Genomic DNA, 18833 nt, shown 5'->3' on the forward strand with positions numbered 1-18833 from the left:
CTCAGTTCTACTGGCAGACCCCTATGGGAAAGGCAGTGCCTTTTTTCTTTACTCCTGGTCACTGGCACTTTTCACGTCACTATGCGTGGAGGCTTGCTCCATTACATAGACTCGTTTTCTACACAGGCCTACCTGACCTACAACCCTCAGTCTTGGTGCGGAGCCTTGATATGCCATTCTTCTCCATATCAAGATCAAGGGGGCCAGTGTTGCATGGGCACACTAAGGACTTCGTTCACTGCAGAGCTTTTGCCAGTGTCTACCTATAGGTTGTGGCATATAACTGTGGTCAGAGAATCAGTCCATGTGCCCTGCACTGTACAGGTACATTGAAATTCCTACTTTTAGTTATGGAAACCGGAACTAAACTAGTATGCATATCAATAGTTCTGACTTCCTGTCCCGCATGCTTGTCATTGACTTAAAACGTTTTGAATCCACAGACCACATAGCAACTAGCATTTTTAAAAAGGTCATCAATGTCAACCCCCCACTTTACTTCCATGATGTGTTCTTTAAATGAACCATAACAATATGCAGGAACAGGTCAGTTAGTCAAGGTTGACTTGCAGGAAATTTAAGTTTTGCATATTACTCTGCTACCTATATCTCTGAAACCTTCTAGCAGGGTTAATATGTACTTTTTACAGCAGCTATCTATGCTCATGTACGGTTTTCCTAGTTCTACCTGAATTGCTCAGGTTTGTGACACATTATCTGTGCTTCCTCACAAACGATCACCAACTTGACTTTAAAATAGTGTAGCTTGCGACAAAATTACTTATGCAACAACACATCGATTCACAATCTGTGTCCACAAAGAAAAATCCCTATTTATGCTATTTTCCAGAAATGTCTCAATTTGTGTGCATTAGTATGCCAAGCAGTACGTGGCGCAGGACTTAAACTACAATATACAAACTACGGTCTGCAATATAATACATCATTTGTCAGAAATTGCAACTTTTTTGCAGCAATCTCACACATTTCCCTGCAGCAATTTCTTGCTTTGCTCCACCAGTAGTTTTTGAGGCCATTGATGGCAGCTTAAAAGTGAATAAGTATGTGCTTGTTTTAATGTTTTCCTTATTGGTCATTATTGTGTATCCTTGTTCTTCAGGACAAAGTCCACATCCCTGGTGCAATTTACCTGTCAATCAAATTTGATCCAATGTGTAACACGGAGGAGGGCTGTGATGAGTTGGTTATCTCAAGCTCCCCTGATTTTAAACAAGACCTTCACAGATTTAGTGGCCTACCTAAAAGGTGGATAGACTTTGAACTCCCTGGTGAGTATGACTACAGATGTGTTTTACCTGTTCGCAAAGTAAACATAGCTATATCATATACTCAAGCAGGTCATTGAAAATCAAAGGATTTACATAATTATGATAGAAAATTTCTAAGATATGAAAATAAGACCAGAAATGCTGCAACAGGGCAGTACCTTTCTGGTACACTGGGGAAATGTTTTTTGACAGGTACCAGCTTCCACTTCTGTGTTGATCACCCGGAAGTTCAGCACCCCCTCCTTCTTCCCCCGTCCTGGGCCTTTCACAAAGCTCAGCGCACTAGGGAACAAGGCTTCACTGCCGGTTTACCTTACAAGCAATGGTGGCGGAGGCAGCACACGAGAGCTGATGGAAAAATCGCCCTGGGTGTCAACATCATGGGATCCCTGGACAGGTAAGTGTCCTAATATTAAAAGTCAGCAGTTGCAGTATTTGTAGCTGCTGACTTTTTTTTTTTTCTGAAGGAGGCTGGACCTGCTCTTTAGGTAGCTTCTTCATGATAAATAATTGTATCTGCATTACCTATAAGAAGTAAAGAATAAAACGGTAGAGAGATTTAAGAGTGATAAAGACTATCCAAGTCCAGTTATCCTAGAGCAGTGGTTCTTAACCTGGGTTTGATGGAACCCCAGGGGTTCGGTGAGTGAGTCTCGGGGGTTCAGCGGAGGTCACACAGGGCCACCGGTACAAGGCAGGGGCGGACGGGTGCCCTGGGCGATACCATTTCATATAGGAGGGGGGGCGCAGCCGCAGGTGAAGCTCTGCCACGGCTGCTGTGGCCAGCGGCACTGTACAAATTGTGTGCCGAGTGCACTCCTGCATCCGGGACCGTCACCTCCCGGCTCCCTTTCCTGTCTGCTGCAGCCTGTTTACTCCCCCTATGAAGGAGTCTCTTGGTCCCTTCCAGCGGCATGACGTCACTCCACTCACGGCCGGAAGGGGGGGGACTCGGAGCGCTGCGCAGAGAGCTGTGTGTTGGCGCTGCCTGTGACGAGCTAGAGAGGCAAGGACTAGTCTCGAGGAGCCTGCCTGACTAGTGGAATTTGAACCTAGCAGACAGTGTGCTAAAAAAAAGACTACTGAACTTGTTTAAAAGTAAGTAGAACCTGTTAAGAGCATATAATTAAATGGCTGGATTGGGGAGGAGGGGAGGAGGCTGACTGAGGTGAGGTGACCAGCACTTTATAATTATAAAATGGCAGATAAAAAAAATGTTTTTGTGTTATTTTAAATGAGCCTTCTCTGACTATATATATATATATATATATATATATATATATATATATATATATATATATATATATATATATATATATATATATATATATATATATATATATTATCGCACGCAGCCACTATGCCATCACACGCAGCCACTGTGGCCATCGCACGCAGCCACTGTGCCCTTCACACGCAAAATCATATTTTATTTTTCCAATTAAAAGGGTTCGTGAATGCGCATATGAAACTGGTGGGGTTCAGTACCTCCAACAAGGTTAAGAACCACTGTCCTAGAGATAGGAGGAGGAATCCCCCCTGTGCCAGAAGGTTATAAGCTCAGAGCTCTTTGATTAGGTTATGCGTGGGCTAACCATAGGCTATGATTTATTTTGTGGCATTAAATATAAATCCAATCCTTGTTGCTTTGAATTTCATGAATTATTTTATTTAAATGGAGCTTTAGAAGGGCATTGGTGCAGGTTACAATTTTAAACTGTGCGCATTAAAGAATAAGCCCCAGTTCAGAGCCTTGGAGCTTCAGGGCATGACCACCAACTATGTAGCATCAATACGTCTACAGCCTCAGATGGTGGCTTATTTTCTAATAGCATGGCTTATAATTCTAATAACAGCTGAAATGCTGCAGTGTTTCCAGAATACTCCATAATAAGTAAAATAGCAAAGTTACTGAATGTTCTTAGTTCTTTCACGTAAGGCAAGCATGACATTTGTTTTGGGTAACGTCTATCATTTATTTATTTTTTTTGCTTGGTGTTTTATAATGCACTGCTTTTTTCTGAATTACAGGAGATACCTTATTCTATCGGTTTACATCTGATATGAGCTTTACAGAGTGGGGTTACAAGTTTACTGTGGCTGCAGGACATCGAGGACGATTTCAGACAGGTTTGTTTTTTGTATGAACGTAAAATATCTATATGAATGTGGCATCCCATCAGGTTTGAAATACACTGGTGTCCCTGTTGAAATTTCCTCTCATTTTTGTTTGATACCCATCAAATAGCCAGAAATAGAAACTTGATTTGGTTTTGAATTTTAACCACCCATCAAATAGCCAGAAATAGAAACTTGATTTGGTTTTGAATTTTAACCATTCTATAAAAAAAAAAAAAACTTTTACTGGTATGAGATTAAGGGAATCTGAAACCCCTCTTTCTGCAAGAGTCCCAAAAAAAAAAACTGGATTTCTGACTATTTCCTGGCTTTAATGGTTGTGTGCTTGTTGTGACTCAGAAAACACTGCGGCCACAAAATTAGCATTTTCAGGGGCAGGTGTGCTTGTATCTCATTCTGTATAGGTTTATTTTAAACATTCCGTGTTGTGACATTTTTTTTAACCACTTGCCTACTGGGCACTTTTATCCCCTTGTCCAATTTTCAGCTTTTAGCGCCGTCACTTTGAATGACAATTGCACAAACACATTTTCTCTTATCGTCCATGGACGGACACAGCTCCTTAAATCTTGACAAGTGGGTTATGTTCCCTGTTTACAGGAGAGGACTAGGCAGAAACATGTTAAATAGATGTTACATTAACAGAGTTGAACAGCCCCGCCCAGGGGGCGGTCCCTCCAGACATAACCCTCCTCACTGCAGCATGCAGCCTCAGTTTCGTTCTGCCTAGCAAAGGAGAAGGACGTATGGCTCCCTTTGGGCCCAGCGCCCTGAGGAGAAATTTTATTTTATTTTATTTTACTTTACTTTTTCTTGAAGAATCTTCTTTCAACTGTCGGCTGAGAGACAGGCTGGATAATATAGATCCTTGTAGTCTACTCAGTCCGACCAGCAAGCGTGGGCACACCTTTGCAAAGAGGCTTGGTCTGCCACGCCATACCCCATGACTCCTGGGGTGGCCGGTGAGCTTTGCTCCGAGGTCCACATATGACTGGGCTGTGGTGTTGTCTCACTCACAGTGGACCGGGCCGACAGCTACCTCCATTTCGGTTGTAGTTCTGTCAGGAATGCGTCAGCGAGTCCTCGCTTGGACGGGTAAGTACAGTCCCTCCTGCTTCGGTGGGTTGGTACGGCTGGGCATTCCTGGGGTTCGGGGGTCCCTTCTCCCTTCCCTGCTCCTTTCCCTTGCTGCATTGCTAACATTGCCGCTGTCAGGGGGGAGGGGCCTTCCTGAGGGGACTGTGTTATCTGGCCTGTGTTTTTTCTTTTTTGTATTGGGCTTTCCTGTGAGGTAAAAAGCCCTGTGATGAGCACAGATGTTTATGATTATACTTCAGCAGACGCTGACTGATTGGTGACACCTGTAACGGTTTTGCTTTTTATGCTGTATCTGTGTCTTATCCTTACATAAAACAGCCCTCGGAGGCTTTTCCTGTTTAAACACAGGTCCCTGCAAAAGTTACCTCACGGTTCTTTTCCTCACAGGCAGCGCTGGGCAGTCTCCTCCTGAGGGAGTCCCCTGGTTACCCCTGGTCAGCGCAGCAAGTGGGTGAGAGGCCCTGAATTGGGCTCTAGGAGCTTTTGTCTATTTGTATGGACAGGTGTGCATATTATAATACACACTATGTAAATATTGGAGTCAGTATCTGGGTCCTTCCCCACATGCTGGTGGTGGCAGCAGGTGTTAGCACCTGGGATTCCCACAGAGTTTTTATTGTTAGTCCTGGACACAGTTTGTGCCAGGGTGGGGGTGGACTGCGGGCGGATGGTAAAAGAGTGCCCCCTTCCCCCGTTATCCCCTGGGGAATGCTCTGTGATGGAGCCATGGACTAGGTACCTAGTTAAAAAAAAAAGGCAGAATAAGGCATTTATGGGTGCGCTTTTTACTGCTGCAAGGGACTCTCCTAAGCTGCATAGTGCAGCTGGGTTTCCGCCGAGGGCTCGGTCTTTTTTGGATCACACAAATCAGACCGCTGTGTAGGTTTTTTCCTTCTGTGCCCTTCTTTGATAATTTCTGAGATGCGGAATGAGAAAAGCCGCTGAGGGCTTTTGTAGTCCCTCACCGCCGGGCGGGAACCCCCACTTGTATGGATCTGACTGATAGAAGATCCGAAGTACTGACCCGTTCCATGTTTACCATGCTGGGGTCTGGCTTGCGGGCCTATTGTGGCCACTACACTGGGGTCTCAGTCGACGCTGGCGCCATTTTTTGGGAGGTTTTTCAATTACATTGAAAACTCCCATTGGCGCCCATTTTGTCGTAGCCGCGCTATGGCGCAGCTTACATTGTGCCGGCCATTTTCCTGTGGCCGCGTTCTGAACGCTCGGCGGCCATCCTGGAGTAGTCCTGACCCCTAGTGCTGTATACAACTCACAGAGTGAGCATTTTGCACCAGACAGTGGAGGAGCACCGACTCTCTCCTGAGGTTATTAGCCTAGCGGACCAGCTGGTCCAGGGCCTCATATAGGTCTGTGATGCTTCATTGAATGCTGCGCCCTTGTTATCCAGGGTGTCTGTTTCAGCCCTGGTTCACACTGGGTACGATTTGGAATGATTTGAGATGCGATTTGACATGTCAAATCGCATCTCAAATCGGTGGCAATTGTCGGCAATGGCACTGTCCTAATCAGTGCGACGCCGCATCTGCGATTTCAAAGAGTAGTTCCTGTACTACTTTTTGCGATTTCGGGCCGCAATTTACATTAAATTGCGTTTTTTACCGCGATTTTGAATTCGCAGCAGTGTGAATCTAGGCTCAGAATGGTTTTATGCACACGGTGGTGTAGTGCTTAACTCCATTACTTGGCAGCAAAAGAGTCATTGGTTCGAATCCGCACACTGACGCCAATCTGCCTGTAGCTTGCATTGTCGCTCCCTGTGTCTGCGTGGGTTTCCTCCGGGTACTCCGGTTTCCTCTAAAGACATGTGTGTATACACCTACATAATATACATACACCCTATGTGTGTGTATTATTTAGGGGCAACCCTCCCAGGCCGTCAAAGGCCCAGCTGGGGGACTAATCTGTCTCTGGGTGCATAAGCCGATCACGCCGGCACCCAAATCCTGCCAATGTATATAGCCTTCCCTCCCTGTCTCTAGGTGGGAGGGGCGGCTTGCAGGTTCACAATTCAGTGAAACCTCCCTGCTCTCCGACTAGTGGGTCTGCGAGGTGGTCTCTTCGGAGTACTAGATAGGGTTTCCTCCTATCCACAGAACAAAGTTCTGTCCTTGTGTCTTCCTCTCCCGGCCCGTCGGTCTGCCTTGGGCAGCGTGGGATTTGCTAAGCTGCGAGGTAATTTTACCTTTCCTGCAGGACGAGAGTTTTGGGGTTTTCTATGGGCCTCAGGCCCTAAATACCTTTGTGAACGTCGGGTAGTTCCGCATGGAATCCATTTGTTCGGTGGTAGCTGCGCTTCATCTGGGGGATGTCCTGACGTCCTCGGACATCAGGGACGCATACATGCATGTCCCGTTTTTTGCACATGTCAGTGTTTTTTTCTGTGCTTCGTGATGAGAGAAGGGTCTCTGTCAGCCTGTGGCCCTCCCTTTTGATCTGGCGTCAGCACCATGGGTTTTCAGCTAGGAGCTCGCACTTATTTGAATTTTGTTGGGACAGCGAGGCTTTGCCTCATTGGCTACTTGGACGACTTTCTTCTGAGAGCAGCTTCTGTCTCCGACTTAGTGGATGGGTTATTCCCATTCAGACCCTCCGAAGATTCGGGTGGATGTTAAACGTTTAGGCCAGAAAGTGTAGCTCAGTGGCAGCAAGCATGCCCTCCATGTGTGCGACCCAGGGTTCAAATCATGGGCATGCTAGGTTCCGACTCAGCGTTGGAGTATCTAGTGTTGATCCAGACTCCTCAGTGGCAAAGGTCCTTCTTCCCCTGGAGAAATTGCAGACTCTTCAGTCTGCGGTGAAGGTATTGGCATCACGCAATCGGTCTTCTCTCCGGGCGCCTGCTGGTTCGGGGTCTGTGGGTAGCCTCCTTCAAGGTGGTACTGTATGCCCAGTTCCACACCCTGGTTTTCCAGGGGAACTACTGTCCAGGTTGTCTCTGAAATCATTAGATTCCTGTGCGCCACCTAGTCAGAGTCTCTCTGAGTTGGTGACAGAGATTCCCGACTCTTCGGTCCGGGAAGTTGTTCCTTCCTTCCAGTGGTCGGTGTTTACGACAGATGCCAGCTCACGGGTTGTGAACCTGGAGGTTCACAAAACTGGGGGGTCCAGTCGGCCCTAAGTCGCTGGACTTGTGTGGACCTATGACCACACCTCCTTGAATGTGTCTGGTCTCGGTAGCTACCCAGGGTCGGGCCTGGCTAGTGCCTGGTGGGAGACCACCTGGGAATACCAGGTGCTGTCTACTGTTCATTGTCCTACTATTTTAGGCGATCAGGCTATGCTTCTCCTTGTGGTCGACCGATCTGGTTTCAGCCGGACAACGCCACGGCCGTGGCTTCAGTCTACCATCAGGTATGCCGGCAGGCGGACTACTGGAGTCGCCAGATGCTGGACCAGGGCGACTGGTCTTTGTGCTTGGGGTGTTTCGGCTCCCTTGCAGGAGGTGAGCCTCACATGGCATGGATCTCCTGGCAGCTTGTCTCCGCCGCAAGGGTGTCAAAGTTAGTGGCCAGGTCTAGTGATCTTGTACAGACGCGTCAGTCGCACTGGTGGCCCTGTGTTGTCTGTATCGGTAATTTTTTGCCATTCCTCCATGGTAGTTGCTTCCTCGGCTGCTCCACAGAGTGGATGCTGAGGAGATCCCGATGATTCTAATCGCTCCAGATTGACCTCGGCGTCCTTGGTACGCTGATATCGGGCGCCTGGTAGCGGAGGCACCCTGGCGATTGCCAGGGCAGGAGGTTCCTGTCTCAAGGTCCCATACTTCCTCCTGTTGTACAGTCACTGACTTGCTCAACATGGTTATTGGAAGCCAGACTTTAGGTGACCAGGGTCTGTCTGACTCGGTCATCTCAACAGGGCACCGTAGTCTTCTTCCGGAGGATCTACCGTCGTACCTCTCTTGGTGCGAAGGGATGGAGTGACGTCCACGGGCGTACTCTCGGTGTCCAGGGTCCTGCTGTTTTTAAAGCTTGGATTGGATCTAAAAAATGCTTAAAGCACCGTTTGGGGGCAGATTTCAGCCTTGGCTGTGTTCTTTTAGTGGCCTTTTTGCGGCCCGTTCCCTGGTGGGTCCCCTTTTTTGTGTGCAAGGGGTTTGTCATATACTTTCCCCTCTTGGCCCATCTCTTCCCCCATGAGTTTTGACTCTGGTGCTCTCGGTTCTTCAGGAACCTTCCTTTTGGAAACATCAGAGAGATTTTCTCTTGACACTATCTCAGAGGGTGGCCCCATTAGTGGCCTTTACCTCTGTTAGAGGGGTTTCTGAGTTGGCGGTCTTGTCTTGCAAGCCGCCATGCTTGATCCCCCATAAGGATTAGGTGATGGTGCGCCCGCGACCTTCCCTTCTTCCGAAGGAGGTTTCGGCCTTTCATACTTTAGGCGTGGTACGCGCTTTGCAGGTATACCAGCCTACTACAGCTCCATTTCGGAGCTTCTGACTCTCTTTTGTGTCGGTGTCTGGTCCACAAAAGGGCCTGGCGGTCTCGTCGTCCACCATTTCTCGGTGGATCAGGCAGGCCGTCATACAGGCCTATGCTCCTAAGGGGCGGGCCCCCCTTTCCGGTCACGGCACTTTCGACCAGGGCAATTGGTGCTTCCTGTTTTTTTTTTTTTTTTTTTTCGACATCATGCGTCGGTCTCACAGGTGTGCGAGGCGGCGATTTGCTCGTCCGTTCACGCTTTTTCCAGAATTTACATGGTTGCTGTGAGTGCATCTTATGATGTTTTTTTCAGCCGCTAGTTTTTGCCGGCGGCTGTTTAAAGTTGCACCTCCTCCGTTGAGGAGCTCTGCTTGTTTTGGGGTGAAGTTAAAAATGGTTTTTACTGATATATATTTCCCACCCCTCGTTTTTTGACACTGCTTGGGGACGTCCCACTTGTCAAGATTTAAGGAGCTGTGTCCGTCCATGGACGATAAGAGAAAATAGGATTTTTTGTACTCACCGTAAAATCCTTTTCTCTGAAGTCCATGGACGGACACAGCTCCCACCCCTCCTTTTTAGGTTTGTACTGCTTGTTACGAACTGAGGCTGCATGCTGCAGTGAGGAGGGTTATGTCTGGAGGGACCGCCCCCTGGGCGGGGCTGTTCAACTCTGTTAATGTAACATGTATTTAACTATTTAACATGTTTCTGCCTAGTCCTCTCCTGTAAACAGGGAACATAACCCACTTGTCAAGATTTAAGGAGCTGTGTCCGTCCATGGACTTCAGAGAAAAGGATTTTACGGTGAGTACAAAAAATCCTATTTTTTTATCTTTTTTTTTTTTCCGACGGATAGAGCTTTCTTTTGGTTGTATTTATTCACCACTGGGTTTTTATTTTTTACTAAATAAACAAAGACCAAAAATTGTGAAACAAAGAAACGGTCTGTTATAAAATGTTGCAAACAGGTCATTTTTCTCTTTCACTGGTGTTTCACAGATGGGTGACGCTGGTGGGGAGGCACAGATGGGCAGCACTGGAGAGTACTGTTGGTACTGTCCTGATTATCAGTGTGCATATCTCTTTTACACAAGCCACTTATCGGCTCGCTTCTCCTCTCCTCACACTGTCGGCAAGTGGTTAATGTATGTTTGAGCTTTACATGTCTGCACTTTAGATGTGATTCATAAAGGTGACTTTCTATGTTAAGTAAATGCTATTGTTTGTGTGTGGAATCCTGCAAGCTTAGAGGGTCTCGTGGGAGGAACCTACATTGTTAGAACTACAGGAAAGCAGTTTCCCCCACCACAGCATGAAAACCCATCGTGTTTAATCAGTTTGCTAAAAACATTTTAATTTGTCATGTGCGCCTCACCTTAAATAAGGTAACTTATTTATTTGTTCTTTTATTATCTCCTCTATTAGGGTTTGAAATTCTAAAGCAGATGCTGTCAGACCAGAGGGTTGTGCCCCATCTCCCACTTCCCAGCATATGGGAATGGCAGGTGGTTGTGGCTTGTCGGCAGACAGGCCACCAGCGATTAAAAGCAATCCACTTATTACTAAAGTTGTTGCAACTTGGTCCTGTAAGGTATGTTACCCCTTGAAACAACTATAATTGAAAATGGCTTTGGATTTTATTTTCTATACTTTTTTCCAATTATAATATAAAGTGATGTCTGTTAGCACTTTAAGGATGTCAGCAGTGACAAGACTACCAATTTTTTTTGATTTTTTTTATTATATCCCCCAGCGAAAGAAACCTAGGGCTCCATCTGAATGAATGAATGAATGAAAAACTTATAAAGCGCGGCGCATGCGAACTGAATCGCTTCTGGGAAGGTTCATTCCACAACAGAGGCTAAGAGGAGAGCTTTTTGTTACTCTCAGGCCACAACTTCTAAATCCAATCCGAAGTCTGACACCCAGTCTGTGCACAAATCCCTCGGATACATTTTTGCCTTTGTGGAAATGTGTACAAGCTGCTTTTCAGGTGCTTTGTGCATGGTATGTTGCTTCCAGGGGCTACAAGCTAGAGTTTGGCTCCCAACCCTCTGGCCACTTCATTGGTTGGTTTCCAGGGTTTCTGCTCTAACCTTTGCAGTTTCCAAATCAGAATTTGTCTCATCTTGGATCTAAAGGCCCTAAATGCCTTTAATCAGACTCTGAGGCTCTAATGATGTATACTTGCATGTCCCTGTTTTTTCCAGTGCATCTGTGATTAATTTGCTTGGCTGTGGATTTCTCCTCTTCCAGTGTGGTTCTGCAGTTTAGCCCATCCTGTGCACCTCAGGTATTCACCAAGGTTCCGACTCCTGTTTTCATTTTTCCACATTGTGGAATATCTAGACAACCTCCTGCTGAGGAAACGGTATGTGCAGGTTCTGACAGATAATGTAGCACTCTGCTCCTAAAGTCACTGACTCTTAGTTCTTCATGGGAGTCCTGGGGCTGAAGGTAGCCCCCTTTCAGGCAGTGTAATTGCTCAGTTCCATTGTAGACCTCTACAACACTGTTATAATGGGACGAGTCAGTCTAGACCTTCGACTGATTTGTCTGGCACCAAAGACTTGGTTGGCCCTGGCTTGGTGGTTCAGAAGTCATGCTCTGCATTCTGGAAGGTCCTTATTAACTGATGGCAGCATGTAGGGATATGGAGGAGTCCTGGACACCTTGTAGGTGCAGGGGACTTGGATCTCAGAGGCATCCTGACTCTTAATCAGCATTCTGGAACTTCAGGTGATTTGGTTGTTCCTGCAATGCTTGTTCTTTTGGTTTAAAGGGATTGTAAAGTCAGAAGGTTTTTTATCTTGATACATTCTATGTATTAAGATAAAAAAGCCATCTGTGTGCAGCAGCTGCCGCAGCACCCCCTAATACTTATTTGAGATCTTACTCTGTCCAACGATGTCCACGAGTGTCTCAGCCGCCTGAGAGTTTCCCTCCTGATTGACTGAGACACAACAGCAGTGCCATTGGCTCCCGCTGCTGTCAGTCATCTAGCCAATCAGGGGAGAGAAGGGATGGGGCTGGGTCAGTGCTCTGTGTCTGAATGGACACAGGGAGCTGAGATTCGCCTCGGGTGTCCCTGTAGCAAGCTGCTTGCTGTGGGGGCACTAAATAGGAGGGAGGTGCCAGGATCACAGAAGAGGAGGCTGTGGGCTGCTCTGTGCAAATCCACTGCAACAGAGCAGGTAGGTATAACATGTTTGTTATTTTTATGGGGGGGGAACAAGCCTTTATAATCACGTTAAAGGTAATCCAATCCAGTGTCATTTAGACAACACCTCAGAAGTGGCATGCATCAATCATCAGGGAGGAACCAAAAGTCTTGTCACTTCAATATAGGTAGTATTATTTTATTATACAGGATTTATATAGTGCCAACGGTTTATGCATCAATTTACAACTTGAGGGTAGACAGTACAAATACAATACACTTTAATGCAGTAGGAATCAGAGGGCCCTGCCCCTTAGAGATTACAATCCAAGAGGGAAGTACAAGAGTTGGTAACTGGGGGGGATGTGCGTATGGAAAATGTAAATGTACAGTTGTTAGGTGGAGGCCAGGTTGTGGATGGCTTTGTAAGTTATGTTAGTATCTTGAATTTAATTTGTTGGTTGAGTGGCAGCCAATAGAGGGATTGACAGAGGGGTAGAGCAGATGCTGAGCGGTTTGTAAAGTGGATGAGCCTGGCAGCAGCGTTCATGGTGGACTGAAGTGGGGATAGCCTATTTAGAGGTAAGCCAATGAGAAGGGAGTTGCAGTAGTAGAGGTGAGCGATGACCAGGGAGTGAATTAGAGGCTTTGTGGTGACATTGGTTAGAGAGGGGGCTTATCTTGGAGATGTTGCGGAGGTTGAGGCGGCAAATTTTGGATAGCGATAGGAGGTAGAGCCGAAAGGTTAGTTGAGTCCAGGATTTCACCTTTACATGGGGGGTGGGGGGGGGAGCTTGATAGTTGAGCCGTTGATATTTACAGAGAAATCTGGGGGAGTGGCATCTGGGGGAGGAAATATCATGAGATCGGTTTTGGATAGGTTGAATTTGAGGAAGTGTGGTGACATCCAGGCTGATATGTCTGCGAGTAAGTTGGTGATGCATGAGGAGACAGATGCAGAGAGCTTGGCGGTAAAGAGAGAGAGGGAGAGATTTAGGTGTCGTCAGCATAGAGATTAACTTGAGTTAATGGTGTAGATTGAGAAAAGGAGAGGTCCAAGAACAGAACATTTGGGGACCCCGGTGGAGAAAGGAAGAGGAGAGGAGGAAGTAGAGCTGTAAGTGACACTAAAGGAGTGGTGGGATAGGTAGGATAAGAACCAGCAAAGTGCACAGTCACAGAGACCAGATAAATTGGTGATTCCCTGTGTCAAGGGCAGCAGAGAGGTCCAGGAAGTAGTACAGAAAAGTATCCTTTGGTTTTAGCCGTTAGTAAGTCATTTGTGAGTTTAAGGAGAGCAGTTTCCATAGAGTGTTTAGGGCGAAATCTGGACTGAAGGGGGAACAAGAAGTTTGTTCATGGTCAAATGGTTGCTCAGTTGGTTGTTGACCAGTCTTTCAAGAAATTTGGAGGAGAAGGCGTGTAGATGCCACAAGAGAGGGAGAGGTTGAAAATGTGAGTTGGAGAGTGTAGAATCGAGTCAGAGGGTGAGCATAGCATTTGCGAGGGAGCAGGTAGTTAGATGAGTATTAGATAAAAGTTTAGCAACCTTGGTAATACTAGCAGGGTTGAATGAGGGAAGTAATGATTGTATCTGTGGATATAAGATGGGGGGCGGTTTCTGCGCAGTGGAAATTGTCTCATGAATTGTATCAATCTTATTTTTGAAGTGATTGGCAATCTCCTGGGCAATGAGTGAATTAAAGGGTGGAGGACAGAGTAGAGTGTTTAAAGGTAGAGAAGAGTTGACGTGGACTGGATGAGAAGGTGTTAATGTGATAAAATAGGTCTGTTTTGCAGTGTGGAGGCAGGAATAGTATTAGGAGGGCAGATTTATATTGTTTGAAGTCTTCCTGGAACTTAGTCTTATGCCACAGACGCTCCAGAGCGCAGTTACGTTCTCTGAGCCTTCTGGTGTTGTCTGTTTGCTATGGTAGTAGCGGGGAGAGAGCAAAACAAATAAGGTGGTGATCAGAGAGTGGGAGAGGATTGTTGCAGAGGTTGCACAGATAGAAGACAAGGTCAAGTGTGTTGCCGTTGGAGTGAGTAGGAGCCCTGTATCTATTGCTTCAAGTCAAGAGATGAGGTTAGACTGAGACGTTTAGAAGTGGTAATGTTAACAGGGATGTTGCAATTAGGTGTTAGGTAGGTGGGTGAAGTACCTGATAGGTGCGCTGCATGGGGCTAGAAGGATTCCGACTCCACCTCCACTTGGTTTGGAGGAGTGTGTCCAGAAAAGGCCACCATAGGAGAGGGAAGCGGTAGAAGTAGTATCTGATTCACGAAGCCAGGTTTCAGTAATGGTAAATAGCTTAAAGGGAATTTGTGATTAAGAGGTCATGGAGGACGGTGAGTTTGTTGCAGACAAACTCATGCTTTCTAGAGGGCACAGGAGAAGGGGAGGCTGGTTTTGAGAAGAAGAGGAATAACTAAGGCTAAGCCTGAGACTAAGGCTACTTTCACACCGAGGCATTGGGAGCGTTGGTGGTAAAGCGCCAAAATTTTTAGCTGCGTTTTACCATCTCTTAACCCCCACTAGCGGCCGAAAAGGGTTAAAACCGCCGGCAAAAACTATAATGCAATAAATTGATAAAAACATTATTGAATAAAAGGTGCTCGCATATATGTAAAAGGCTGAAGCAGTAGCCAAGATGTTCTCTGCACTTTCAATGTTTTTTTCCAGAGCTGCTGGCTTTCCGTTTGATCAAAACTTTTGTGCTGGTCTTCCACGTAGTTTTCTCTGTGCGCTTAATTTTTCTCAGTGGGGTCTGAATTTGGCTCCCTCAGCACTTCAAAAAAACATATTTTCAACTGATCAGGAATATTTCCATTTCCAATGTCACTCACAAAGTTACCTTTTATTGTTCATATCACCTCTGCAAGGTGATTGTCTGGACTGGCAGCCCTTTTCTGGTCCTGTACAAGGAGAAGGTGGTTTAAGATCGAGAACCTTATTCCTATGAGGTTAGCTTTGACCTTTCATCTCAACTAGGACATTGTTCATCCTTGTGTCCAGCTTCAAGCTCATCAGGAGGAGATCTCCCACCATTACCTGGATGTAGTGTGAGCTGTGTGAGCTTACCTTACAACCACTCTTTCCATTACAAGAACTGATGGTTTTAGTAAGGGTAAACCTGGTTCGCCATATAATTTGTGCATAAAAATGAAAGCTTTAAAGGAGAAGTCCAGGAAAAACCTATCTAACCCTGTAAAGAAAAACTTGCTGTACTTGGCTATTCTGCACCCAATCCAGGCCGGTTTCCAGTGAGCAGATTCTGTGTGCAGGAGAGGACTGACAATGGCTGTGAAATTAATGATGGTGACGTCACCCACAGACTTACTAAGGTGGCTTCCGTTTTTGGATGCCTCTCCTGCACCTGCCTAAACAGCGATACTGCGGCTGATGCCCGGACCGGATCAGCTGCTGAATAGTTAAGTACAGTGTTTTTTGCTTTACAGGGTAAGACCCCTTTCACACTGAGGGCGTTTTGCAGGTGCTATAGCGTTAAAAATAGCACCTGCAATCTGCCCAGAAAACTGCAGTGTGAAAGCCTGGAGCGGTGCACTGGCAGGGCATCCGAAAAAGTCCTGCCAGCAGCTTCTTTGGAGCGCATTAGGAGCGGTGAACTCAGTGCTCCTAATGCACTCCTGCCCATTGAATTCAATGTAGCGGCGCTATGCAGGCCGTTTTAACCCTTTCTCGGCCGCTAGCGGGAGGTTAAAAGCACCCTGCTAGCGGCCGAAATGCACTGCAAATCCGACAGTAAAATAGCAGCGTTTTACTGCTATTTTACCGCCGACGCTATATGCGGCACAGCGTGAAAGGGCTCTTGGATAGATTCGATTTAGAATGTGGCACAGAGTAGGTTTAGCATTTATTAGGTTTTGAGTGAGAAGAAAAAGAAGTACCTAATCCTGTACACCAAGTGTCAGTACAAATTAACAGCGCTGATAGAATATACTAATACTCTACTAAATGTACAATAATGTGCATAAATTACACAAACAGGCAAAAATATATATATAAATATATAAAAAATTATATGAGTGTATATCACAAACATGCGGTTGGATATAACTAGGTGTAAATAAATGCGACTAAATACATGAAGTAGCAAATAAAAAAGTTCATAAGGTATAGAAACAGTGATCGTTCCAATCTTCAAGGACTTCCACCACACCTCAAGTGCTCATTATAGAAAAAAAAACGTTTTTAAAAAACGTCATTTAAAATGATCGTGTGTGGGCTTCACATAATTTTTCAGGTTCTGATTTGATAGTGCTGCATTTTTTAACGTCGCTTTAAACTATGTCGTTTTTCGGGTTGTAAAAAATTATCGTGTGTGGGCTAAAATGACGTAAAAAAAAACGCGCATGCTCAGAAGCAAGTTATGAGATGGGAGCGCTCGTTCTGGTAAAACTACCGTTCATAATGCCGTAAGCACATTCATCACGCTGTAACAGACAAAAAAGTGTGAATCGTCTTTTACTAACAGGGAATCGGCTAAAGCAGCCCAAAGGCGAATGGAACTTCCCCTTTATAGTGCCGTCGTACGTGTTGTACGTCACCGCGCTTTGCTAGATCATTTTTTTAAAACAATGGTGTATAGGCAACATCATTTTAATGATGAAGTTGGAAAACCGTAGTTTTTTCGACATGCTGAAAAACTAAGTTTTTTTTTCACGCTGAAAAATTATCGTGTGTACGCGGCATTAGGCTTTTCGACAAAAGGCTATAGTTTCACAGATTTTCAAGGCTGCTACCTGGCCTTATGTTCACATGTCCTCCAAGTTTCACAGTGTAGATTTTCAGGTCTCATCTTATGTAAACTTCAGGTACAAGGTACTTCAGGCAGCTCTTTTTTTGTTGGCCTGTTGATGTTCTCTTGCTGTTGCCTGTCCCTTAGTTGGACTGCTTTTTGAAGTTTTTACAGTCTCTACTATATCCCTCAATAGATGAGAAAGTTGTGGATTTTTGTACTTCCTGTGAATAATCAATTGAGGTACAGTGGTCCAGCGCCTCTGTTTTGTTGTATGATCATGCTGCTGTTACTGCTTTACCACCAAACCAGGACATGCTTGGGAGTAAGAGGAGTTATCCTGGGCTGACCACAATTTTTTTTTTGCCTTGTCCGATCTCACCATAGGTGGCAGTATAACACAAGTATTTCAAATTCCTCTGTCCCTCAATTGATTCCAATCAATGGAATTTATATTATACCATATCATTTTTTTATTTACATGTTACAGTTATAAGTGTTAATGGGCTTCCTAATTTGATCATTGCTTGAATGTTTTGCTTCCCATAGAGGAAATGCTTTGTCATGAAAAATGTATTTGTATGAAGCACAAGCTCCGTGTTTAAAAAGTGGGAGCACAAGTACCAGCTAGTACATCTGGTCCGATGACCCATTTTGTCCATTGTACATTCTTATGTAAATAAGTGTTTAGGACAGCTTTCTGATATCTTCTCATTTAGCTTGCTTAGACAACAGGAATAAAAACACTTTGTGTTTGCGTAGGCCACATTCTCATTTTACAACAGTTGTGCAATTTCTCTGTTTTATTAGGGACTGCGATTTCAAGCTGCTGAGACCATTGTGGCCAGTTTTCACATCTATGGAGAATGCTGCTTATCAAGATGCAGCCAGCTGTGGAATCCTCCTTCCCCTACACAGATCACTTACTGAATTGTTCTTCATTGCAGAGAACCGTGCAAGTGTAAGCAAAGGGATTTCTTGGGGGTACTATTAGTACATAAGAAAGAAATCATGGAGGGAAAGATGATATACTGCCTGTGTAAGGTACTAAATTTACAAGGATATAATGGCCAAGGAAAAAGAAAATTTGTTGAAATACATTTGGATTTTCTGCAAGAACTAATCTTTTTAATGAACATGACCATTTATTGATTTAACTACCTAAATAATGCAGAAAATACAGTTTAACCCCTTCACGCCCCCAGCCATTGTAGTTAATTACCTGGTCTGGGGACATGTTCTTTTGAATGGATGTTTAAAATGTTTTGGGATTTACTGCACACCAGGCAAGGTGATGGTCTGAGCTAGAAACTGTATCCTGTAAAGAACCAGTTATTTTCTTACATGGCAAGGTGGTGTTAAGGCCTGTTACTTCCTTGCTACATAAGGTGGTTTAAATTTTTTAACATAAACCAGAACATCATCCTTCCCTCTGTGTCCAGTTTGTCATAAGGAATTCTCCCTTCATTGCCTGGATGTAGTGCCTATTTTCAGACAAATGGTAATTTAAATAAACTGTGTAGTCACCATGCGTTTGGGCGAACAGGAATCCCCTGGCCTGTCCATAATTTTTGTTAAGTCATGGGGAGTGGAATAGACTTTTCTCTAAAAAGCCTAGGTCTTCCCACTGCTGTGAGCAGGGGGGGGGTGGTGTTGACTACATTGCTACCCATCTAACAGAACTACACAGGGGCATTTACATAACTGATGCCCACAGGGAAAGAGAGGGCATGGTCACCAGTCTTGGGATCAGGAAATTAGGGAAAGTGGGGCTTGGAAAGCAGAGGATAAGATATAAGTTGTGGATTGGCTGCTGCAGTAAATGAAGAAAGGAGTACAGAATAATGCATGGTAAGAGATCGTATTTACAAAAGTGCTATTCTATGTCTGTAAAAGCTTACCTTTATAGGGAAAATGTAAATATATTGATTGCCTTATT

At 45.2% G+C, this 18833-nt stretch overlaps 1 protein-coding gene across 2 annotated transcripts in view; it reads left to right on the top strand.

The window, feature by feature from the left end:
• The window catches only part of ZZEF1 (zinc finger ZZ-type and EF-hand domain containing 1), a 300633-nt gene that overhangs the window by 273842 nt on the left and 7958 nt on the right, over positions 1 to 18833 (top strand). For both annotated transcript variants that reach the window (XM_040336714.1, XM_040336715.1), the window contains 4 exons: positions 1121 to 1289; positions 3321 to 3419; positions 10400 to 10565; positions 17705 to 17855. In XM_040336714.1, coding sequence (XP_040192648.1) covers positions 1121 to 1289; positions 3321 to 3419; positions 10400 to 10565; positions 17705 to 17855 — 585 coding nt within the window. The remainder of the gene's footprint in view (positions 1 to 1120; positions 1290 to 3320; positions 3420 to 10399; positions 10566 to 17704; positions 17856 to 18833) is intronic.

The sequence above is a fragment of the Rana temporaria genome, chromosome 2, assembly GCF_905171775.1.
Source record: "Rana temporaria chromosome 2, aRanTem1.1, whole genome shotgun sequence".
NCBI classification, from domain to species: domain Eukaryota; kingdom Metazoa; phylum Chordata; class Amphibia; order Anura; family Ranidae; genus Rana; species Rana temporaria.